Source organism: Chelon labrosus, assembly GCF_963514085.1.
Source record: "Chelon labrosus genome assembly, chromosome: 4".
Lineage (NCBI taxonomy): Eukaryota > Metazoa > Chordata > Actinopteri > Mugiliformes > Mugilidae > Chelon > Chelon labrosus.
In genome coordinates, this window is record NC_140340.1 from 24,752,096 (window position 1) to 24,776,641 (window position 24,546).

At 42.8% G+C, this 24,546-nt stretch overlaps 2 protein-coding genes across 4 annotated transcripts; one reads left to right on the forward strand and one right to left on the reverse strand.

The window, feature by feature from the left end:
- Positions 1–6: 6 nt before the first annotated feature.
- On the forward strand, positions 7–15,488 carry zhx3a (zinc fingers and homeoboxes 3a; the record flags this gene model as incomplete). Of its 2 annotated transcripts, XM_084543025.1 has the most annotated exons (3): positions 7–327; positions 8,642–11,536; positions 12,059–15,488. In XM_084543025.1, exons 2-3 carry the CDS (start codon positions 8,838–8,840, stop codon positions 12,090–12,092), a joined length of 2,733 nt encoding a protein of 910 aa, XP_084399151.1. In that variant the 5' UTR covers positions 7–327; positions 8,642–8,837. The 2 variants fall into 2 exon arrangements, with proteins under 2 accessions (XP_084399151.1, XP_084399150.1); XM_084543024.1 differs by lacking the exon at positions 12,059–15,488 and having other exon boundaries at positions 8,642–11,573.
- On the reverse strand, positions 14,280–23,954 carry top1a (DNA topoisomerase Ia). Of its 2 annotated transcripts, XM_084543027.1 has the most exons (21): positions 23,820–23,954; positions 23,320–23,344; positions 21,649–21,745; positions 21,406–21,514; positions 21,202–21,254; positions 20,497–20,586; positions 20,319–20,391; positions 20,012–20,100; positions 19,756–19,871; positions 19,523–19,644; positions 19,299–19,421; positions 18,888–19,075; positions 18,659–18,803; positions 18,184–18,327; positions 17,868–18,053; positions 17,715–17,783; positions 17,432–17,546; positions 17,168–17,295; positions 15,987–16,081; positions 15,739–15,888; positions 14,280–15,621 (listed from the first exon to the last, which is right to left on the reverse strand). In XM_084543027.1, the coding sequence occupies exons 1-21, from the start codon at positions 23,850–23,852 to the stop codon at positions 15,519–15,521; spliced, it is 2,253 nt and encodes a 750-aa protein (XP_084399153.1). In that variant the 5' UTR covers positions 23,853–23,954; the 3' UTR covers positions 14,280–15,518. The 2 variants fall into 2 exon arrangements, with proteins under 2 accessions (XP_084399153.1, XP_084399154.1); XM_084543028.1 differs by lacking the exons at positions 23,320–23,344; positions 23,820–23,954 and adding an exon at positions 22,654–22,906 and having other exon boundaries at positions 14,281–15,621.
- Between the last annotated feature and the right edge of the window lie 592 nt (positions 23,955–24,546).

The window sequence follows — 24,546 nt, forward strand, 5'->3', positions numbered from 1 at the left end:
TTTTGGATTTTGGATGACGCTCCGTATCACGTGTTCATAGGAAATACACTCGCTATAATTTTTTTGGAGCTGCCTCGTCCTGCACCGCCGACCATAGTTGTTTTGCCGTCCTCATACAGTGTAGCGCAGGGGTGGAAAGGTAATGTAATGTAATGTACCTTGCCGTGGCCACTGACGGGTTCACGCCAGTTCACAGGGTTCACTTGAGGAGAGCTCCCACCCCCTGCTCGCCTCCTCTTCTTCTCAAAGCGCAACGATCGGAGCTAATCCAATATTATTCATTTATATATTAATGTCGGATTCCATTTTTTCCCAGCGACTGCTGAGGTAAGGGCACATCTACTCTTCCACAACACGAATACGTCTCGCGATTGACGAGGCGCTACCTCCAAAGTTGTTTACTGAAATTATGTCTCGCTATTGAATATTGAATTTTCATCTGGTGCTGTAGTGAAGGCAGTTTATATGAAGTCGCCAATGTATAAAATGGCGACAGTAGGTGGAGGAGGGGGGTGGAGGATTTTTGGGAATATTCATAAGGTTATATAGAGTGCTAGATCGCTTTCGGCAAGTCGACTGAGAGGCAGTGTGTTGCCCCACAGCCTTGTGAATGGAGTGAAACGGGTTAACTCGTCAGTTTGTTACAGTTACAACAACGGATCCTCCGCCTGGCTGAATTTGCGCTCCCTTCTCGCGCTATACAATGTGGCGTATCTGCTTATTTTATTGCACAACGCGCTGTATTTCCCCACTGTGCCGTGAGTGTGAGCGCTTTTAGTTGAGAAAGACTTCTGAACACAGTGCTATGGAGGGCTTGTCGACTGGTTTAAGAAAGCTCCTGAGTTCATAGATGTTCAAACTGAACGCCAAGTCTCAGTTTTCATCTATTGATCGCTCACCCTTTACCATTTTCTTCCCCTTTGCCAGAGCAGAAAGGTAGGCCTGTATCTCTGTGCACTGGACTCTTTTTCTTTCATTTCCTTCTCTTCCTCCTACCAACATGTGCTGCCCTACACACACACACACACACACACACACACACACACGCACGCACGCACACACACACACACACACATGCAGTACACACCGATACATATATGGTACAGTAAGTGGAGCTGCTCATTTCAGGAGATATTTTGCCCATCGTGGATTATCAGTGAGCCGTTGTATTGAAAAATATCACATCCCGTAGGTCACATTTTCTATCTGTACATAAATATTGACCCAGCTTTGAATGCCATGTGTCTCCCTCTGCCTTAAGGGGAGGGACCTCTGTGCTGACTAATGTTGCCTTCGTGAATCATGTGTGGGTCCAGTATCCATAACACAAGAGACAACCCCAACTTATTCAAGCACGCAGCCAGACAATCGGCATTCATTGCTAATTTTTGGAATGTGTTTTAATTATCTAACGGTGTAAGCTTGTTACATATAATGTAGGTCATGGATATGGCGCAACCGTTCTGCCATTGAGGTTTTCCTGAGAGAGAGTAGGTGTTCTGGGCTGCGGGAAGTAACTCCAAGTGGGGAGCACAGTCCAGTCTCTAGCGGACGTTTCTGCACTCGGATAGTTCATTTGCAGGCGTGTGTGATGACGGGCAAAACAAAGGTAAATGAGCTCTTGCTGTGCAGCTCCGGCAGACCGGGTTCAGCTTGGCCCGGTGTGTTCTGTGTGTGTGGAGGTTTTCACTCCAACAGGACGCTCACACTGGGGGAATGTCAATTCCCTTTTGTGGGTCCCTGGGAACGGTCTTCTATCTCCCTTCTCGGAACTTCTCTAATGAGGCCAGGCATATTGCCTTTCATCCGCACTCCCTGCAATTAGGCACAGCTCATAGTTTTCGTTATGGCCACAGCGGAGTGTTTGTATACACAGACACAATGTGGTGGGCCAAGAGTGCCCACTCCCCTCCGAAAAACAGCATCTCCGCGCATGCTACCCCTCGTATACCTGGAATACTGTACTTTCAGGATTTGATGTTCTGAATTCTAACTGCAGTCTCTGTAGCTCTTATGTTTGTGTGTGCCTCCCACAACTCAAAACGAATCCCGTGCCAGAGAATACCAAGGAAGGTCATATGGTCATGATTTGCAGATTTAGCTGACATTGAGTGTATAACATTCCTTGAGTTCAGAGAGGAAAATTAGCTATCTAATGCCAACCAGATCCATTTCCATGCCACTTTTATAAAAGCAAGCATTCATGATAGCGGCATACCTCAGGATCCTCACATAAAATTCTCAGAACGAGTGCTATTTTTCCCACTAGAAAGGGCCGAGTTCTATACAACTTCACTTTTATCTGGGTCTTTCAGCCTTTTTGGTATTGCTTTTGTCATCGGACCAATGCCGCATCGAAGCCCGGTCCGCTCAAAAGCCTCACAGAAACAGCGTGTTTGCACAGTTCCAACCAAAAGAAACGTCCGTGCGCGGATTTGGGAGGGGGGCAAACCTTGGGGCTAGTGGGGGAGAGAGCCCCTGCAACTTTCTCTGTCCCATGTGAGAAAGGTTTGGTCAGCAGGAGCTGGCATTCGCCAGGCTTTGGCAGTTAGAAGAGGCTGTGATGTCAGCCATTTTAGGATGGACAGTACAATGTGCGGTATGCCGCCATCTTTCTTTTCCTTTTCTTCTTAAGTTGCCAAATGAATGCCTGTAGTCTTGGCTACAGAACTGAAGAAGTTATTCATCAGAAGTGATGTAAAAGGATGCATGACTCAGTTTTTTTTTCTCTGTGCACCATGGTTTATTTGTCTGTCATTCATCTGGGCCAGAGATAGCAGGGTAAAGAGAACAATGTAATATTTCAGCAGAGTGTGCTCATATTAACACAAAACAGGGCCACCCCAAGATGCGCAGTCAGGCAGAGTGCAGCAGGTATATACTGTACCGCATGAGTCTCCTGGCCTCTGCACTGATTTAGCAAGACAATAACCCTGACAGCGGGTCATTTGGAGCCTGTTCGGCTGCGATATTTCTTTCTTCATCCCGTCACACACATAAGAACAGCGCAGCGGAGATTTTCTGTGCCGCTGCAACGCGATTGAGAAAGAAAAAAAGGCGAAGTTGTTGTTGCCGACCTCACCCAAAGTTATCTGAAAGAGACTTCAAACATGAATGGACTTCTCAAAGATGGCTGGCAGGGCATGTGGATTAAGTTTGTCCTGCACCGGATGCAGTCCAAGGAATCCAGTGTGTGTGTGTGTGTGTGTGTGTGAGTGTGTGTGTTTCTTGAGGTTGGTGGGTGTGGGCGAGTGACTCTGCTGTGTGTGGCGTGGTGGGCAAGGGGAAGAGAGGGGTTGCCATGGCGATGTTAACACATGAGTGGCACCACCGACCGGTCTCCCAGTGGACGAGGCTGCAGTCATGGAGGTAAGGGGGGAGTGTGTGTGTGAGAGTGTGTGCGTGCGTGCCCGCGTGTGTGTGTGTGAGGAGAAGGACGCGGAGAAGCTGGCTGACAACACCTGCGTCTCAGACATTCAGACACTTATACACACACAAACACACCCATGCAAAGGAAAAAAATAGGAGCCCACAACCGAGACAGAGACTACACACTGAATCCTTTGCGTATGTCTTCAGCTGGACAGGCGGGGGAAGACGCTGTGGACTTGCGCACTGTATTAGCGCTGTGCTAATGACCCTTGTGACTCTGAATTATTTTTCAGCACACGTAACACTGGAGCTTGATACGTATTCATCCCGGCGCGCATACAGTGTCATTTTAGCACAAATATGTCCCTAAACTAAAACCCGTCCAACCTTACTGTTAAAGGGAAACCCACATTGGTCCACAATGGCAGCATGATGGACACAGGAGACACCCAGACACGCGGGAAACAGAACAATCGCAATTCGACAGTCAGCCGTCTAAAGGCTCCCAACGCTGGATCACGTTTCCCTTATAAATGAGGCGCCATTGTTCCCAATCTCCTCTCTGTGCAAGACAGTAATTGCTCTCTGTCTCTGGCTTATATTTGGGTGTCCAGCTGATCCACTCACATGACGTTAATCTATTTAATGGACATTTGGCAGAAAATGTTCCGGCTAAACAGATTTTTTGATCATTCAAATGTATCTGTCAGGAGTTCCCCCTCGCTGCCCCAACCCCCAGCGGACGGCAGGTCGTTTATTTGGGCTGGTTTTTCGAGGCAGCTGCAGATCACTGTCAGAGCAAATTACGCACAAAACAAATGTTGTCACAAGTGAGAGAATTTTTAGGCCTTTTTTTTTCTTTCCTTTTCAAAGCTCCTCTGCAACTGTCACACCGAGAGACTCCTCGCCAGTTATTCGGTTCAAAGAAAAAGATTTTCAGAACGGTGCAGGTGCTAAATGTTGTGGAGGTGAGGAGGGAGTGTGTGAGGAGTGTGTGTGGAGATGTGTGCTTACGAGGTGTCAGCGGGGAGGAATATTGAAACAGCACAGCCTGTCATCATCATCAGTCATCCTCTCACTTCACTCCCAAATGTCTGAGTTTTGTCTTCCTTTGTCCTTCCTCCTCCTCCAGCCTTCACATTCTCGTTCATGTGACAGGCGGCACAACAAAAACACCAATCTCTGTTTGTTAATGTCAACTGTAGGTGACCCAACAATCTGGGAGTGTCTGAATCAGTTGACTGTTTTGAATTAAATTTTAATGGCTACCAGCCACTTTGCAGCCTCGCCTCCCTTTTCCTCTGGTAGCAGCACGCTGTAGATTGGCCATGTTTTTCTTGTTGTAATATTGTAATTACTGCAGCAGTTTATGAGGTGATGAAAGGGAATACACACTGCTTTCTTTTTAGCTGGTTTGCTGAAATGGGAACAGCACACTCATCCATTTGGCATTTAAAAGTATTGGGAATATGATTAAATATTAATGAGATGTAATTAGAATATTGTTATGGAAATGGCGGCGTAAGAGCGCATAGGGGAGGCCCTCCTGTAAATCTTAAAGCTGCTATTAAATCAGGCGGAACGTATAAACCCCATCAGAATTTAAACCTAGCCTAATCCCATTTGTTTTGAAACGCTTGATTTTGAAAAGTTGAATGGTCCAAACGTGGTTTTAGTCCGGCGAACAAGGCCTCTCCGCTTACGCTGAGCGTGGGTGTTCAGAAAGCACGTCTGAGAGCTCTGCCACTTTCCCTCACTTCAGATACAACTCCCACTGGTCCGCCGAGATGAAAAGAGTTGCCTTCTAGTGTGCCACGGAGCCAGTGCCAGTGCAAGGACATACGACACACCGGGGACAGCGATCGTCTGAGCGTTGTCTACCTCTGCGCTGAAACACAAGGCCAGGCTTTTCAGGGGGAACCATTCAATGGCTCCCTGTCTGGGAAGCCCTTGTCTTGTGTCTGATCGCACGTCTCGCTCGCCAGATAAAGCAGCCTATTCTTTTGATAGGTGACCTGATTCTTTATGTAACCTTTCTCAACGTTTGGCTCGTCTTGGGTTTTCTCATGCAGGAAGTGGAGTGTTTTTTCGGGGAGGGGAGCGTCTGTACTAGGCCAGCCTCTGTCTCGTCACAGACCGGCGTCCCCTGTGGAGGCTGCTACACCAGCCACAGCCCCACAGCCGTGACCAAATTACCTTCTTCGTCGGTGTGTTTTCTGAAGCGTCTTGGCTTATAGTCTGTTCAACAAACAAAATCATCACTTCAGCGCCGCCCAGATGAGCCAACATTGATTTCTCACAAAGTTCTATAGCATAGTGACATCTATCACACAGATGTTTCAGATGTGCATGACTACATCCTTCTGTTGCGTGAAAGCTGACTCCTAAATCCCTCATTCAGCGGAACTCAATGAACGCCGTGTCCTCACCAGGGGTTAATCGAGTGTGCCGTCAGAGGATATCATGACCTCTCTGGCGGCAAAACATACAGCACATGCCCGCGTCTGGATGCAGTGAACCGGGATTACTGCATAAGATGCTGGTGACCTAGTTTTTTTTTTGTTGTTGTTGTTTGGTTTTGTTTTGTTTTAGGTTTTTCTTTTCTGTCAGAGAGCAGCAGCAGCCCGCAGTAGAAATGAAAAAGAGGTAGTTACAAGGAAGACGTCACAGTCTGTCTGGGATCAGTGTGTACCGCCGGGCAGTCATTTGAGGGTTTTAATTCTGGAACAGGTTCATCTTTTATTTACCGCCCAGCCGGCCGTGGTGAACACGCACATGGATGCTGTAAAATGAAAGTGCTTTTCGGCATGTACAAATAGTGTGACAAAAAAAAAAAACTGCAGAAAATGCGTGAAAATGATCCCCTTTGTAGCAGCAATGCAGGGTTATGTTGGATTTCATCAGAAAGCAGGGTTGTTAGGGGGCTTGAATTTATGCAGCTGATGGTTTTTCTCAGGATGATAGGGTTGCAGGTGTGGGTAAAACCTGAGTAATATGGATATATGATGCTGGAGTGAGACTAGTTCTCAACAGAATGTCACACGTCAACACTTCTCCGTTCTCAGAAGTGAAGATGGGAGTGATATACAGAGGCTGTGTGTGTGTGTGTCAAGAGTTCATGCAGAGGGCAGAAGCTGCAGAGCTCCACTTTGATATTTTTTTTCCTCATTTGTTTTGCATATTTCATACATTCCAACGTTAAACTAACTATTAAAACCAGCTGTAGCGCTAATGAAACTCTGACAACAATGTGTCCGTTGTCATGTCATACAAAATTCGTTGGATATTTCTGGCTTTGTGAGAGAACAGAGTCACGTTTTATGCTAATGCGGAGAGGAAAGAGGAGATATGTTAAAAACTGCAGCAGCAATCCGTACCCATCCTTACGACGGCAGTGTTATAGGAAGGGAAAGCCCATGGAAGTTGTTTGCTAATGGATTTGTGCACCCAGTGATCTGTGTATTGTGTTTGTATGCATGCATGCATCGCCATGCTGCCGGGTGAACAAATGCGAGATGAGACGGTTTGAGCCGGCAGCTTGTGTATGGCTTCAGATGTGTTTGTAATAACCTTATGAGAATATTTCAAGTCCTTAACAGTGCTGGCTGTTGGCTGGCTGCTGCGACACACACACACACACACACACACACACACACACACACACACACACACACACACACACACACACCAGACACACTATCCAATTTCCATCTTGACACAACATTATGCCTGAAAGGTACATTGCAACGTACAATGTACAACACAAAGCTCACATCCAAGTGTGGCAATAAAATGCTCACCGTTTAACCTTCCTATGACTGCTTTAAAATATCAAACCAAGGGAGAGCTGAGTAGGACGGCAACAAAAACGGCATGTGATGAATGTGATGAATTTTGAACATATAAAATAAATATAATGCCCCCTTCCCATCCGCCACAAAAATACAGATAATTTAAAATAATCAGACCTGTTCTAACACACACTGAGAACAAAATATTCTTGGCAGATACAAACCAGTGTGCATATTTTGCATATTTGTGGTTGCTGAGACAATGTGAAACAGTTGGTAAGGTTAGATACATTCAGCACTTTTAATTTGTAGTGAAGAGCATCCCACTCAATAGGTGCAAAATCCACAGGATAGTGTTTGGTCTATTTATTTACTGATATTAACTGTTTCCTAGAGGGAGGTAGCAAAGATCTCAGGACTGATTCAAACGCATTACAACAAATTCACATGATACTAACTTCAGCCTTTTTTTGTTTGACATGTTTTCTTAATATCACCGCGCATTACTAAAAATACTTCTGAAGTGACATACCATCAAAATCTAGAAGAGACGATCCAGTGGCAGCAGGGGGGAATAAAACGACAAATATCATTGAGACTAGACCGTCATTTCTGGCTTTTGTCAATTATTACGTTCTTTTTTGTCAGTGAGATTGACAAAAAAGAACATTTTTCCTGGACTCATAAAAAGTGACAGCTAGACACAAGTCTAGTAAATCCAAGTAAATAACCAGAACACACTGACAGGCTGCATGATTGAAAGAGAGTGTGTGTGTGTGTGTGTGTGTGTGTGTGTGTGTGTGTGTGTGTGTGTGTGTATTTGCACTGGTGGGGCCCTGAATTATTTTTAATAATGGAAAGCCTTTCCATGTGTAGATTGCCTTGAAATATTTAATTGTAAATATGTTTCAGTATTTAGGAAATCCAGTTGATATGAAGTTAAAATTTGAATAATGATTTTGTGCACAATTTATGATTATGCATTTTTTGACATTGTGTGTCCTGAGAAAGATTCACATTACATCTTTCTGCACAGTAATTTATTGCAACTTTCCTGATTATGAGCATTAAATAATCTTTTCAAAAAAAGCCCTAGATTCTCTTGCTTTGGTGCTGTAATTGCTGGTAAATACTACCTACACTTATCAGGCTGTATTTCCACCTACACGTATTACACTGTTTGGAGCTACTTATTTCCTCTGAATCCTGCTCACTGTAATATGTCATGTATAAATATTTAATGCGTTTAATTTAAAAACAAAAACAAAAAAATCTACTTTTCATACACGTCAGATTTTTATCTGTCAATTGCGTGATATTCAGGTTGAATAATTTAATTCCCCTCATTCCCCACATTTTCTCTCCTCTGTTTTCTATCTATCAGTGTCTTACTGACATTTTTTTTTCTTCGTATCTCTCCTGTCAAAGATGGGCTTGAAGAGTCACAAGTCTCTCAATTTTGTTCTCTTTCCTCGCAGGTTCCCTGGGAGCTGTTAAACTTGTCCATGTGACAGGAGTCCTGAAGTGGCAGAAGGCATGAAGCAACACTGTGATATCATAGTGGCTGGTCCATGACACTAAACTCCATTCAACCCACTCCACTATCCACCCGCCCTCTGTTCTCATTACACCGGAAACCAATCACTCAATCTCTCATTTACACAAAGCTGCACTATGGCCAGCAAGAGGAAATCCACTGTACCCTGCATGATACCATCCAAATCCAAACATGTGCGTGAGGAAATCATACTGGGCTCGCTACCAGAACTCCTACCAACAATCCCAGAAGATAGTATACTCAGCATCTCTGGCGAAAAGTCTGGTCATTTCTCTCACAGCTCCTCCAAATCTGAAAGTGGCAGTGAGATGCAGAAAGGAGGTACATACAGCTGTCTGAATTGCCATTTCGAGTCCAGAGATCTTAACTACTTTTTGGATCACATGCACAACTGCCACTTAGACTTCAGGGCCCAGCCCACCTTCTACTGCCTGAACTGTAGGGTGTCGGTCGTCCGATTTGAGGCTCTTGCACTGCATAACGCCAACGCCCACCCTAAGATAATGGAGGGCTTGGTTACTGCCTCTCTTAGCGTCAACAAGAGGGATGGTGTAACAACTGTGGAGCAAAGCCTCTTTACGGACAGCGGAGAAGACTACCGAGAATCTGGGATCTCCCTCACCAAAACACCAATTGCAAAGATGATGAAAGCCAAGGGAGAACACAAAAAGATTGTGGTTTCTCACACCGTCGAGGTACGGAAGGTAGACACTGGAAAGGATGTAGATCCCAATATGCTGACAAATGTGCCTGAACTCCAAAACGGGGCTCTCAGTGTTTCTGGTACCCCAGCTATGCCGAGGACCACTGTCACTCACCTGATTAAGACGACAGTGTCCAACCAAGTCTTTCACCAGCACACTCCCTCCCTTTACTCTTCCCCCTCCACTGATTCCAATAAAGACCTTCCAAAGGTGATGATCCCTCTCAGCAGCATCCCCACCTATGATGCTGCCATGGACACCAGCAGCTTTCTCAAGACATCCTTTGGCAAGTTCCCCTACCCGACCAAAGCCGAGCTCTGCTACCTAACGGTGGTTTCAGAGTTCCCTGAAGAGCAGATCAAACTGTGGTTTACTGCCCAAAGGCTCAAACAGGGCATAAGTTGGTCTCCTGAAGAGATCGAAGAGGCCAGGAGGAAAATGTTCAACACCGTGTTCCAAGGTGGAGCGCCCCAAAAGCAACCCACTACACCACGGCGCGTCAATCACATCGTAACCCACCACACTGTCACTGCCCATCAAGGCTCAAAAGGACCAAACTTTCAGATGGCCAAAGTTCCATATGGCGGTATAAAACCCAGGCCTGTCGGAGTCATAGCCACACAGGCCAGCCTGTCAACCAACCCCCATGTCACCAGGGTCTCGTATTCTACTCCAATTATCCCCCCTAAGTTTCCATCTATAGTCAGAACAACACAGGTACTGACCAAGAATACTGAACTCACTGTGGAGCCAGACAAGAGCAATGGCCTGGACATGGCTGGAAGCAGTGGTTGTGTCAGTAGCACCAGCAGCAGTCGAAGCAGCAGTAGCAGCAGCAGTTGCAGTAGTAGCAGCAGCATCAGCAGCTATTCCAGCAGTAGTAATGGTGCTGACTTCGTTACCAGGAAACTGGTGCAAAACAACAGCCCAGCCAACAGCATCAACAGCATTGCCACTTGCTCTGCCAACATTAGCAATAATGATGAGCACTGTGTTGCTGACACCAACGGCAAACCAAATGTCAAAAGCAACAGTTCACCAATCGGATTGGAAGCTTCAAACAGTACCAAGAGTCAAGTGATAATCAATAACACCAGCAAATCCAACATCACCTGTAACAATCACGACAGCAGCAGCATCACTGCACAAGAGCCGGCCCACGGGAGGAACGACGATGAGCGCAACAATTACATTCATAAAACCAACAACAGCAGTATTACTCCCTCCATTACGCCCTGTAATGACAGTGTCCCTAGCCTGAACCATGCCAGCAAATCCCCAACTGAAAGCACCAGCACCACTGTCATTACAAAAAGCAGCTCGTCCATTTTAGATGAGGGCAAATGCAACAAAGACTTTCCCATAAAAGGCATGTCAATCTTACAGCAACTCATTAAGGAGGAGGACCCATTTGCTGGGGACAGAAGCTGCCCAGAGCTCAAAGTTGACCCCATCAAGATCAACTTCAAGAGGCTGAAGATGAATGAGCCAGAGACTACATCTGAGATTGTACTTCAAGAACGCAAGTCTGAGACTGCCGAGGTGTCTGCTTGTCAGCCGTCATTCTCACCCCCCTGGGGCAACAAGACCCCGCAGCAGCTCCACATCCTCCGGCAGGTTTTCTCCAACACCCGCTGGCCCAGCAGTCAGCAGTACGAAGAGTTAAGCGTCCAGACAGGCCTTCCCAAGTCAGAGGTGGTACGTTGGTTCAGCGACAGCCGGTACAGCCACAAGAACGGGCAGCTCAAGTGGTTGGACACCTATCAGCGACCACCGACAGAGTCGGACGATGAGAAGGGCCACGCAGACCCCGTGGGTGAGTCGCAGAAGGACCCTCCAGGGGCCAAAAAGAAACTTGTCGAGCAAGACATGAACAAGCACCTTGAAGGAGAAGCAGCACTGAACTCAGGGCAGCGAGTTGTGTGGCAGGATTCATACTCACCGCTGCTGGGTCTCATGGGGTCCGAGGGGAGCGGCGAGCGAGGCCGAACCGAGGAATCAGCGCAGCCGGGGGTCTTGCAGGATCCCTGGTCAGAGAGAGCAGAGGACCACCAGCAGCCAGTGGCTAATCAGTCACTCATTGAACAACAGACTGATGCCAATCAGGCCAGGTACTTGAGTCATAACAATCTATTTACATACTACTGAAGTAAGAAATATTTTCAGTCACTGTGTCTTTTGACATTTTACAAGCTTAGTGCTATTTATCAGTCAAGAAAGCAAAAACAATGTTCGCCAGATGGAGTGATAAAAGGATGACAGCTTGTTGTTTGTAGTGGCGGGTGCATGATGTACAGTAACAAAAAAAAAAAGAAGCAGGAGAAGTGTGTACAGGTAGTCACGCTGAGTAGCTTATTCAGACAATCAAAGGTCTGTGTTTAAGTAGCTATTTTTAGATAAGTAGGAGTCTGGCCTGCTGAATTATAGATTGAGAGCGCATGCTAATATATGTGAATAAATCATGACAATTGTCTTTGGTGAGATGGATTTCCGAGAGGCACGTTAACCAGGCATCTTTTTACAGCGCTCCCTCTCAAATTGTACCTTGCTTACAATACAACAGTATTACAATACAACCGAGTCCTCACACCTTGCTCATGTTGTTTTTGCCTGTGTTTGTGTATTGCTGACAGGGATCGCCTGAGGATGGAGCTGCTGGAGGTGTGATGAAGCCGTCCCAGTCTCGCCAGAAGAACACCGCGTTTAAAAGGCTGGCTTGCTCCCCTGGCTGTGGTCTGAAAAAAAATAAAATAAAGAGTGTTCATAATGACAGCAGATGTGATTGTAGCTGGACCGTTGGACTCTGACTGTAACTGTGAATACCCCCCACCCCTCCTCCCCCTCCTCCTCTTCTTCCATCTGCCATCACTTCCTGCCATCGTCAAAAGAAAGAACTTCTCACCTTTGAGTCCTGTGATGTTTAAGCCTTTCATGCTTCTTTGTGGTTGTGTGGGGAGGGTGCACAATGAGGTCAGTACGAGGGATCAAAGTAAAGAAAGAGAAAAGACGCACACTGACTGGAAAACTGACTTGAATGAGCGAAGATAGGGTAGGATAGGGCCGAGAGATATTGTTTTTGGGTCAGAGGGAGAAATATATATATATGATTGAAACTGCACTATAAAAGAGGGTTTGTACTGACTGGACAAACAAAAAGATGTGTCAAGGAAATGTTATTGTTGGCTTTGTGATATTTTTTACTTTTTTAGCAACCAGTACTTCAGCACTGCCTTGAATTTTACTTTTTCCGTTATTTTATTTTTTTTCAATTCTATTTACTCTTCTATAGTCACTGTAAGTCCAGATGCAATCAAACATGTTTTATTTAGATCTGTATAAATGTTGGTGATCACTTTACAGTTCAGCTACACGCAAGAGACTATATACAATGCACTAATGAAGACAGCAATGCTAAAAATCACACTGCTCCACAGTAAAGTTATTGACAGCTCTGTCAAGATCAATACACTACACTGCCCTGCAAACTGAACAGAGAGAAGCCTGTCACGCTAACGTTGCCTTACTCAGCTCTGTCCATGTGTTTATGACCTGTCTGTCCATCACTTCGCTTTCCAGCTACTGTGCTGTCCAGGAGAAAAAAAAAAAGAAAAAAAAAACTGAAGAAAAAAAACATGCCAGTGCATTGATGGTCACTGTTGGTCTATATCTGTGAAAAAAATAAATAATAATCTTGTGCTGCTTTCTGTACACTTGGAGATGTTTAACTTTAAGCTGTAATTGTATCAAATATTGTTACTGGCAAAATGTTGTTTAAAGCAAAATTATCAATTTGATCCCTAGACACTGACAGAGTGAGATATTGTGCTAGCTAGAGAGCCAAATGGGGAGATCTTTGCTCTCCTCTGAATTTTCTTGTGTTTATATAAACATACAGTCACTACATGAATCCTACTAAGCTGCATCTTTGTCAAGCTGCTAATAGCTAAGAACGGTGCTATACCATCCAAAGTGAAATTGGAGGTTGATCTCCTACCAGCAGTGTATGCACTTGTGTCGAATGTTACAAATTTATTTTGGTTTGAGATAAATGGAATCTGGACTTACGGTGTTATGATCACTTAAAAAAAAAAAAAAAAAAAAAAAAAAAAACTTTTATGAAATAGTCTGATCATAAAGCACTGTTGTATCATCCTTTCTACACTTCTGAATCTTTACAGAATAAACCGAATACTCACCAAGATGTAAAGTGTCATTATTTGTTCAGCACCTCGCACCAGGAGTGAATTCTAGCAGCCAGATTATTCAGCGTGAGGAGTGTGAAAGGAGCGTGCAGGGAGATGGGACTTGAGAAATGCTTACAGCCTCACCTGCTGGTGAGCACATGAAGATACAGTTTGTGCTGAGACTCATTCTACTGCACGCAACTCTGCAAAAAGCAGAGTACCCTATTTGCTTTTACTGTAGATATCGTCAATTATGCAGATACTGGATTGTGTGTGTGCGTGTGCTTGTGTGAGGGAGTGGGGGGGGGTGGGAGTGTGTGGACTTTCTGCAAAATAAGCAGCCTTCCAGGTGTTTTTAAAGAAACCATACCTCATGGAAATATTTTTAGTCACGTTGCTGTTCCACTAAAAGTCCAAATATTCTCAGAAAGCTTTTAATTCAAATGATTAGACTGAATAATTTAACTACTCATTTGGCTTTACATCTTCTTAACCTTGAATATGACATTTCACAGGATTGATGTTCTGAGACCAACTTCAAACTCACCTTACTCTCAGCTATGCTACGTGTGGGCCCTCTACTCAAGGAGAAAGACTGTGCGGAAGATCAGTACGGCAAACTGCCATGAACCGAAAGAAAACTCACAAGTATGCCATATATTTTTACCTGTAGGGTTTTATTAATTTTTCAACCTACAATGAGCTTAAAAACTCAAACATGATCAAAGGCTATGACAAAAAGGTAAAACTGGAGTAGGACGTTGGCTTTACAGCTACTTACATCAACTTTCCTATCGTAAGAGTGGAACAGAGTGGAATAAAATGAATTGGTAATTCACATTAAATGTTACATGTCGTTATCCGCAATCATTACACAATTTAAAACCCTTCCTAAATTGTAACAGTTTGGTGATTTTTTTTTTTTTGGCAAAGTTGATATCCCTCACACACCCCTCTAGGAGAAAAAACACTTTCCATTAACTGACTTTAAATACATTATCATAGCATTATTTTCAAGTAACAGATGAGGGAGTTTTCTTGAACAATTGTTAAATTAAGTTAAAATCAGATGTACACAGGGCTATGCAGAGAGATTCAGAGGATGCTTGCAACGCAAGAGGATTACAATGATTGGTTCACATTTACATTGAAAGAAAAAGTCCCTGATAGAGGCTGTAAAACAAAATATTCACATTCTGCTTGCTTAAAGTAAGTATTGACATGGTTGCAGTATTTTCCCCCTTTGCTTGCACAGACATCCTCTTTCACGCTCAACAATTCAACATAGTCCAGTTTAAAATATCCACCCAAACAGACAGCTTCCACGGTTGAGCCCCTCATACACACATGCGCACACACAGACGCTCAAGCTTCCATTTCCTCGAAAGGCGCGTGGGTGTAGTTAAGGAGATTCATTTGATTTTACTTTGTCTATCAAAATATAGAATTCATTAATAATACATGAGCGGGCTAAAATACAGAGCGAGTGAACCAAGAAAATAAAACCATACAAAGCTTTTTCTTTTCATTAATACAGTAGCTATAGGACCACAGAGTTCAAAGTTCAGGCATTGTCAGGATGCGTCCCCAAGGAAAGACAGCGACAAAGGAAAAAGGGCCTTCCAATTACGGGACTATGCCTCGATTTTCAGTTGTGGGTATAGTTCAGCCTGGCTGCCTGATCTCAGATCAGATGTTTAGACTATCCACAACACCCTTGTGTCACTTCATAATGGCCTCATTTTGTGTTAACGTGTCGTCAATGTTTTTCCTGCTGAACCTTTCTGGAATTCCTTGTCAGGTCTGGCCATCGAGCAAAATTCAGATAAGCTAAAAAACAAGTATCCAATAAAAAAAAAAAAAAAAAAAAAAAAAAAAAGTGAATCATTGTTTAAAACCACAAATGGATTTAAAATTCATAGTCTTCATCTGCCATGTCGATGGCCCAGGCAAACTTCTCACGTTGGGTTTTGTTGTAGATCTTCTCAATGGGAATGCCCCACTTCTTACACCTACGAGAGAAACAGATAAAGATTAGGATGCTAGACAACACTCAGGACACACCAGGGGAAGCAGACCGTGGCGTTTTGTTTTTTTTGTTTTAAAAACATTCAAGACCATCATTTTACCAGGCCACAGAAATGCGAGGGTCCAGATAGTTGAGTTTGGAAGTGCCGAGGGCAATCTGCTTGTTCTCTTCACGATCAGTTGCCTGCACTTCCAGCTTCATCAGTTGCTCCTCTATCCTCTGAACTGCCTTCTTCTTGGTCTCTACTGCCCTATAGAGGAAACCAGTAACGCAAATGGTTCAAGGTGTGGTGAACGGGATGTCTTGGGGGGGGGGGGGGAACTATACAGCTGTCTAAGTGTAACTTACTTTTTGGATTTTTCATCTCTCCGTACTTTGGCATCAGCCTTGGCGCTCTTCAGTTCTCTCTTGGCATCAGAAAGCTGGTCCCTTTTAGCATCAATCTAAGGACAGTAAATGGTTTCAGTGATTAAGGAGAAAGTACAAGTCATTTTATATTTGGGGACTAAACTGTTAAATTCCTAGACATTTCCATGCTCACAATATCAGAAATGCTAAATGTAAGAGAAAACTCTCACTCATCCAGAGAGCAAGGAGTCGGCTCACTACAGTAACTCAGCTGGCAAGAGGCTACACCCACTGAGAAAATGACCTCTCCACAGATAGAAGACTCAAATCTTGTTAAGTGGGAAAACACACATTGTCAAATGATATTGTAGTGTCAGCAAATCTGCACTTCACTGTACTTTTAAATAAATTGCTGCAAAAGTCAAAAATACCGTGAAACTGTACAGGTCTCCACTGTCCAGAGGAGAAAAGCCTCTCTGGTTCAATTCTAGTATTGTGGTATGTTATGTAATAATGCTATACATCACACTTGATCACTCACAGGTCTATCATACAGGTGATTTTTAAAATCATATGGTCAAAGGGCTTCTGAAAGAAAACAGACCGTGAATAAAGTCGTTTTCTTGGCTCGACCAGAACTGGTTGAAGATATGTACAGTACTACACTGTATGCTGGTCAGTTGGTCTCTTATTGGTACTCACAAACTCCTCCACATCTTGCAGAGGCAATCAAGTTAAAAATGTGACTTTTTGAAAACAGACCACAATAATGTCATTAACCACCATTTACGTAACTCTTTTGGTATTTGAATCATTTGATCATTATTTGTGCTGACCTTACCCACTGTTCAAAATGAGAAGGCAGAACATGATGTTTGAAAATTATGGCAGGGGTGTTTCAGCATCCCTTCAATTTCTATATTTGCAGAATGTTGTTGGTAATAAGGTTGTTACTGTGATGGAGACACATTTATCATTCCCCTTTTGAGCAAAGTGATGCAACAAAGTATTAAAGATCAGCAAAATGTGAGATTCTATGTCAAAGTCAAGGTTACAAGTAACGTGATGGTGGCGCTTCAATTAAACATAAAAAAGAAAATTTGGAATATGAACCCCCAGTAAGTAAAAAACAAAACAATGTTTAAAAACATACATTGTCCAAAGCATTGAAAACACATTACCTTAGTCTGCAGGTTCTGCATAGACTTCTCAAACGTCTTAGGTGGAGCCCTTTGATGGTTACACAGGATGGCCACAGCCCTGTTGGCCCTGTTGTAGGACAAGATCTTGGCTGGAATGTTCTCCTCCGCTAGACAGACAGAGTAAAATATACAATAGTTTTCTAGAGACCACATTGTTGCATCTCCTCTAGTCAACTCAAGACAGAAACAGTCAAAATTCATACATCCTTTGACAATAAATGACTGGCATGAATGAATATGTACCACTTGTGAGCGCCTTCAACTGTTGCTGCAGGGTGATTGAGGCGTTGTATGTACGGAAAACTTTGGCTGTTAGACCGTCCATCAACTCCTGAAGGTGCTTGTTCAGAATAGAAGTCTGTAGAAACACACAGTGGGTAATCATGTTGGTATCAAGTAAGTAAACACTGCTTTGAGACCTTTATTTTAGAAATCATTCCAAACTAGCCTTTATATAATAATACTTTTTCTGCCAGATAAATTGTATAAACTATAGGATATATTTTCCATTTAATATTCAGCTTACGTTCAAGCGATCAAATAGGTCATCATCAGGCCCTTTGTTCTCCATGAACAACTGCAGATTCTTGAATACCTACAAAAGGTAAACCACAAGTGAACACAGAGGCAGAGTTAACACACTTCAACACTACGTAACAGCAAGCTAAATGGTCCTTACCCTTTTCTCCACAGGGACTTTGTTGTAGTAGCGGATAGAGTCTTTACCCAGGAAGTCGAACTCTACCACATACTCTTGACCATCATTCTCTGGATAGAGTTTGATGTGTTCAACTCTCAGCGAACAGCAGCCCACTGTGTCCGCAGTCTCTCCTTCCTCCTTCTCATTACCCGCTCTCAGAGCCAGCTAGTGCACACCAGGATGGTTCGATTAGATATGGCTTATAAAAAGACATTTCCCTGACTGAAGCCAAGTTTAAGCACACTTGCAAGTTAGTCACTATGTAAATAAAAAAACATAAGTAATGGAATTTCACCTTGTCAATGAAATAGAGTGCCACAGCCCTCTGTCTGATCCTCATCTCCTTGGACTTCCAGTCTTCACGGTACTGGGCTCTTATACGGTCCACACATTTCTTAAGACGACGAGCTGTTTCATACTTCTGCCAATCCTTCTCTCCCTGCAAGACAAATAGCGTCAACAGATGAGAGAAGAGTAACTAATCAATTAGTCATTTTTAGTCACGTGAATCCATGTAAAGCAGCACACCGTTCATAACCCTATTTATCAGAAAAAAAATAATTGGGAAACAACATGTGCCCTTGCAGTGACAATTTTTTCCCCATGGAGCAAACGGTCACATCACGAGAAGGTCTACAATGAAACCTGCAGACAAACTGTGTATAGACGATACTGTGTAGTCATTTGACCCAGACAGAAGGCTTGCTAGAGACACATTTTAAACCAGGTCAAAACATTCATGCAGTGCAGAATTCAGCCCAATAGCCTACCTTAATTCTAGAGCTGGGGTTCAGCATAATGTACTTGATGGAGCCCTGAATGTTCTCCGTCCACGACACCAGCCAAGTCACTTTGTTGTCATGACGAACCTCTTTCCATTTGGTGCCTGGAGGAGGCTCAGGGTACTTGGAGTCCCTTTGTGGAGCACATTAAAACATTCACTTATTACACTGAAAGTAACCGCTTATCAGCTTTGGAGAAAAGCAACCCATCACTCACTTGCTGCAGTTGATAATGATGTCTTGAGGTCTGATGCGACGCTTGAGCATGCCCATTTTAGGATGGTCTCCACGACCACGGAACAAGCCTGGGGGCTCAATACGGAAGTTAGCAATACGTTCCCTGTGGTTGTCCATGATGCAGAAGCCATACTCCTGTAGGAGCCGCTCGTTTTCTTCCTTTATTTTCTACAAACAGTAGGAAATAGCACAACAAATGGAACGATGTATAAAACAGGAGTGTGGATCATTTCCACAGGCACTACTTAGTGCTTGCGGTTATGTGGCAATCAAAGGGAGAGGATTACTTCCATATTGCTGTTCATTTCAGATCATGTGTCAAAAATAAGATTAAACAAAAACAAAAAAAATATTGAATTAGGGACAAGGGCTTCGTAAAGTAGTAGCCAACCTGTTTTGCCTCCTTTGTCATGGCTTTCCTGGCTTCAGACTGTGCCTTGAAGTATTCACCCATCTCAGTGAAGTCACACTTCTTCAGGTCAGTGATCTTACCTTTTTCCTCTGAAGTCATTTCCTGAAGTCAATATGGCACATTAAAATACAGACATCTTCCTTACAAAACACATTTTGTTGAAAGTACATTTTATTCAGAAGAGTGCATATTCCCCCCCATACCTTCCTCCAATCTTTAAAGAAGTTTTTACGAAAGATGTCCTTAGTGGTGTACTCATGGTCCAGCATTTTGGCAAAGAAAGTTGCCACCTCTTCTGCTTCTGGGCTGAGCTTCATATGTTTACCTGAAATAAGAAAAAAAGTATATAGTGTCAGCCAGTGACATTTAGACCTGCCACCAAGAAGCATCTGATAGATGCAAAGGGTGAGTGCTCCTGTACAAAATGTAATCTTACCGTCGTAGTAAAATTTGACATTGCTAGGAAGAGGCTCATAAGGTGGTGCAAACACTGGCCCTTTGTGCTCCAGGAACTTCCATTTGACACCATCTGTGTACCTCTCTTCTTCCCACCTGATGACAAATAACCAATTGCAATAAGAATATTGAATAAAGAAGAGGAAGAACAAATCCAGCAACACACAACAGACTGATACCACCCCATTGATAAGAACTAAGGCACAGTATAAGAGCAGGCTAACGTTACAACTCACCATTTCCACTTCTCCTCTGGTTCTTTCTTTGCTTTCTTTTTTCCAGTTACTTCTCCTTTTTTGTTTTTTGTTTTTTTGGACTTCATGTCCTAAAAAAAGGAAGAGAAAGTTTTGAAGTTCTTAAACTCCACAACAGGTATGAGAAAACAAAATATATATATATATATATATATATTTTTTTTTTTTCCAGTGTTAATATTAGGATGAAGCTCAAGAGTTCTTAGTTCTTCAACTCTGTAAATAAACCGATTACAGAAAATCAGAAACCCAAGAGCAAGTTTGCATTCTGCTGGAAACCTCCACTTACCTCATCATCCTGTTTCCTTTTCTTTGCCTTCTTGTCATTTTCAGTCTTTATTTTCTTAGGCTTGAATTCAGAGCTGAAACAAACACCCCATGTTACAAGTCTGACAGATCAGACTTCGGACACTAGAATGACTAAGCAGATGCTGAAGACCTCTGAAACAGAAGCATAGACCACTTACTCATTGTCATCATCCCTTTCTCTTTTCAGAGACTTTTCGAGTTTAGGAGAGTGGTAAAAATCTTCTGGCTCGGACTTCAGATGTGGAGGACTGCCAAAGAAAACAGAAAAAATAAATATCAGACACTGCTTCATATGGAAAAGCATCTGATGTATCATATACAGCTCTGGAAAAAAAATAAGAGACCACTCCCACAAATGTTTCTTAAATCAGCATCTCTACATCTATGGCAGCCAGTCCATTCCAGTGTTTGTTCAATTCCAACACAAGCCTCCTCATTCTACTTACTGAGACACTGATCAGGTGATCACCTGAACCAAATCTTATTTCATGAGGAAGATTATAAAAAAACACGGCTGTGATTAAAGATTGAGATTATCCCACCAATAATGATTTCTAAACTCTTCCCAAGTTAAAATATTAGTGTTGTGTTGTTTAAGAAATGTTTTCTTTGCATTATTCGAGGTCTGAAAACACTGCACCTTTTTCATTATTTTGACCAGTTGTCATTTTCTGCCAATAAATGCTCTAAATGGCAATATTTTAATTTCAAATTTGAGAGAAATGTTGTCAGCACTTTACAGAATGAAACAAAAATGTTCATTTTAATAAATACATAGCAAAACCAGCAAAACTGATCATTTTGCAGTGGTCTCTTATTTTTTTCCAGAGCTGTACATATAGCACACATGAAAAAGCACATACCTGGCAAAACCATTCTCTTTTTCCTTCTTGACTTTACCATCAAGGGACTTGATCTGAAATGTAAACACAATGTTGTTAAAAAGAAAAATACCCTCATAAAGCTGAATTAATATTTTGATTGTGGTTTAACATGACTGCACTATTTGATAAACTTCACATGCCCAAACAATAATTCCTTTCATAATTATCTACATAGTATATCACCTTCTTCTCCTTGTGCTTGTCCTTGTATTTGTCTGTGCTGCCATCTTTGTGCTTCATCTTTTCCTTCTCCTTGTCTCTGTGTTTTTTTTCAGAGAAGTCCCTGTGATCGCTAGAGTTTGATAAATGCAAAACCATTCATTTAGGTTGATTCGGCTTTGGCTATTCAATCAAACAACTGCAGACCCTGAAAACACACACACACACACACACACACACACACACACACACACACACACACTGTACCTGTTGCCATGCTTGGATTTCTCCCGTTCCTTGTCCTTCTTGTGGTCTTTATGTTTGTGTTCCTTCTCTCTATACTTGTCTTTATTCTTGTGAGAGTCTGGGAGAGGGGGGAAAAAAAATGACATCTTAAGATGGTATAATTGTGTCTACCGACACCGAGACCAGCATCCAACCCGAGGATGAAAGTATGACCGGTACAATCCTATACACAGGTGACAAGAAGCACATGGGACTAAAGTTGACAGGCCAACTAAGACAATACGTTTATCAACTGATAACCAATGAAGCTCTAAAAGTCCACAGAGATTGGACTAAAAACATTATACATGTGCGCCATGATACATTCACCGTAATCAGAATGTCAAGATGACGGCTGCAAACAACATCTATTGCACAGTAGCACAGCACCTCCTACTGTGTGCATAAGGCTCGTATTTTGAGACAATATGAAACTACTGACAGGTTGAAACATGCAAGAAAAAAAAAGGCTTTCACCGATATCCCAACACTCCATGTACCACTGGCATGACAGTACAGGACAAACACAGGCAAGATCAACCAAAAACAAAAATAAACAAAAAAAACAAAAACAGTGATTGATCAGAGGTAAAGAGATGACTAAGCCCTAAACAGACTTGAATCTCGTCCCCGTTTACTTTTCTTTTAATGACTTAATAAACCTGTGGACTTATTTCCGTAGTCTAGAGGATTTTTTTTTTTTAAAAAAAGACTCCAACTCGGATCAATGACTCACATCACCAAGTTGCTAGATTTTCCCTTAACAATGGCTGAACAATTTACATAAAACATACATAAAAAACAAACACTGAGATTGGCTTGTGTTGTAAATGGTATATAATCTAGAAAAGCAAACTGTCCAATGAAACAAACTAAACAAAATGTCCACTCATAGTCATTGGTGTGTTTTATGTAATATGTTCAATTTTTCCTAAAGTTTGACCATAAAAACAAATTTTACAAATGCCCAAAACTCATCTTTCTTACTTTAAGACACTGTAAAGCCCAGCCAATACTGAATACACTGTCGAATACACGCAGTATGCTGTACATTAAAGTTAGTGACTTGATATGTTGACTGTCGAAATGTGGATCCAACTTAAAACGATCCACTTTCTCCCGGCATGTTGTCCTCGTAGCGATAATAAAATATAACATAAAGCTATGAATGTCGGGTATAAAAAACGATAGTCTTCTTGATCACCACTTGAAGCACTCTGCCTTCGCATTTCTCCTCCTCACAGCCATCTGCACTTCATAGCCTGGGTTCAGCTTGCAATACAGCCAGGCCGCTACACCGAAAAAGAAAATGGCGCAGAGACTAAGTCCTCAACCCCCAAACCCTCACTTTCAGGTGAGAAATGTGCTATTAAAAGCTAACCAACAAGAAATTCTGATACGATAAACTGATAAAACACCTCCATCTGTGTGTAAATATAGAACTGGATCGAGAAAATAATGTTCCGAAAAGCTTTTACAAGACCTCCCTTTTGAACAATAGGCGCTTGTGAGTGAGACCGAGGACTTAGTCTCTGGACGCCATTTCTGTCCTCTACTGAGAACTAACGTAATGTTACATTAGATCAGTTAAGACATGTCAGAATTTGAGGAAAACCCTCATTTCCATTCGTTAGCTCAATGTTATAAACTTACCATTGACGCGCGAGCCACAGTCAATCTGAAAAACCAAAGACATATGACTGTTAAATTTCGTAGTAGGTTAGCTAACTAGCCGGCTAACTAACTTTGAACTTGCTGTATAGCAGAGCGACAGTTTGTTAGCTAGCTAGGCTAGCATGCTACGTTGGCTGGCAATATGACTTAGCGGCTACATTCGGAGCCGCTAAGGCTAACATTGCTTATAGCTAACCCCAAAATAAATATAGCCATCTCACTTTTATACACACCTACATAACACTAAGTGCCACCTAAACAGTACGTTTTTTAGGCCCTCCAAATGAAAACGTGACAACTTGTCAGGACGCTGATAACAACAAAATGACATGGCTTACAGACAGTAGGCTAACGCGCGCTAGCAGTTACTATTCACCGTTAGCCGAGTTACCTTGTCAAACCAGGCAAATAAAAATGGTCACAAAAACAGTGTACAGTAACTAACAGTGATGACATTACAAAACAGATTTTGGCATTACCTGGTCCTCGTTGTGGGAATGGTCCCCACTCATTTCCTAGGCGTTGTTTGATTAAAAAAAAACCAAAAAGAGAAACAAACTGGCTACCACACACCGGCGAGAAGATGCAGGCAGAATGAAGAAAAGATAGCGTCGCGTAAGCGATATCTAAGTCCCAATTGTACCCCACAGCGCATGCGTCACAGTTTAAATGGTACAGAACAGCTTAGCTCCTCCTCTTCACAAAACGTGTTGCTCTTTGGGACCACGCTGGTAACTGGTCACGCTGAAAGAGGTCCACATGGATCAGGACCTCAAGTCGCTCCAGGATCAGTGCAGCTACTTCTCCGCATTCATTTGAAATTATGAGTTAGCGCAAAAGGAACGAGGATAAACTTATGTAAACAAACAAACAAACAAAAAAAAACTATCATCATGATCATGTCTGAGTAGGCCTGTGTTTTAGTCGTATTCACCTTTAGGGTGTTTAGTGAATATGCATATCAGCCTGTATTTCTTAGTTTTTCTGATGACATACCCAAAACAAATTACTGACATAATCTGAAGAGATTGACATACATGTTAATTAGTAATAGGGAGGGCCCTGGCTGGAATAGGACTGATGCCACTTTTAGGAATTACAAAATGGTGTAGGCCAGAATGTATGGCATGTGACAGACAGGAGCACGTCATGTCCTCAGCAACCTTGGCCAACAGGCCTATCACATAACAACTTAAAGGCAAAGTG

Excerpts from the sequence above, each read along its gene's own strand:
- top1a (XM_084543027.1), bottom strand. The coding sequence starts at position 23,852 with ATGAGTGGGGACCATTCCCACAACGAGGACCAG. Across the intron at positions 18,328-18,658 it reads ACCCCAGCTCTAGAATTAAG|GGAGAGAAGGATTGGCAGAA; the intron begins GTAGGCTATTGG and ends TTTGTCTTGCAG. Across the intron at positions 17,547-17,714 it reads ACCTATTTGATCGCTTGAAC|ACTTCTATTCTGAACAAGCA; the intron begins GTAAGCTGAATA and ends GTGTTTCTACAG.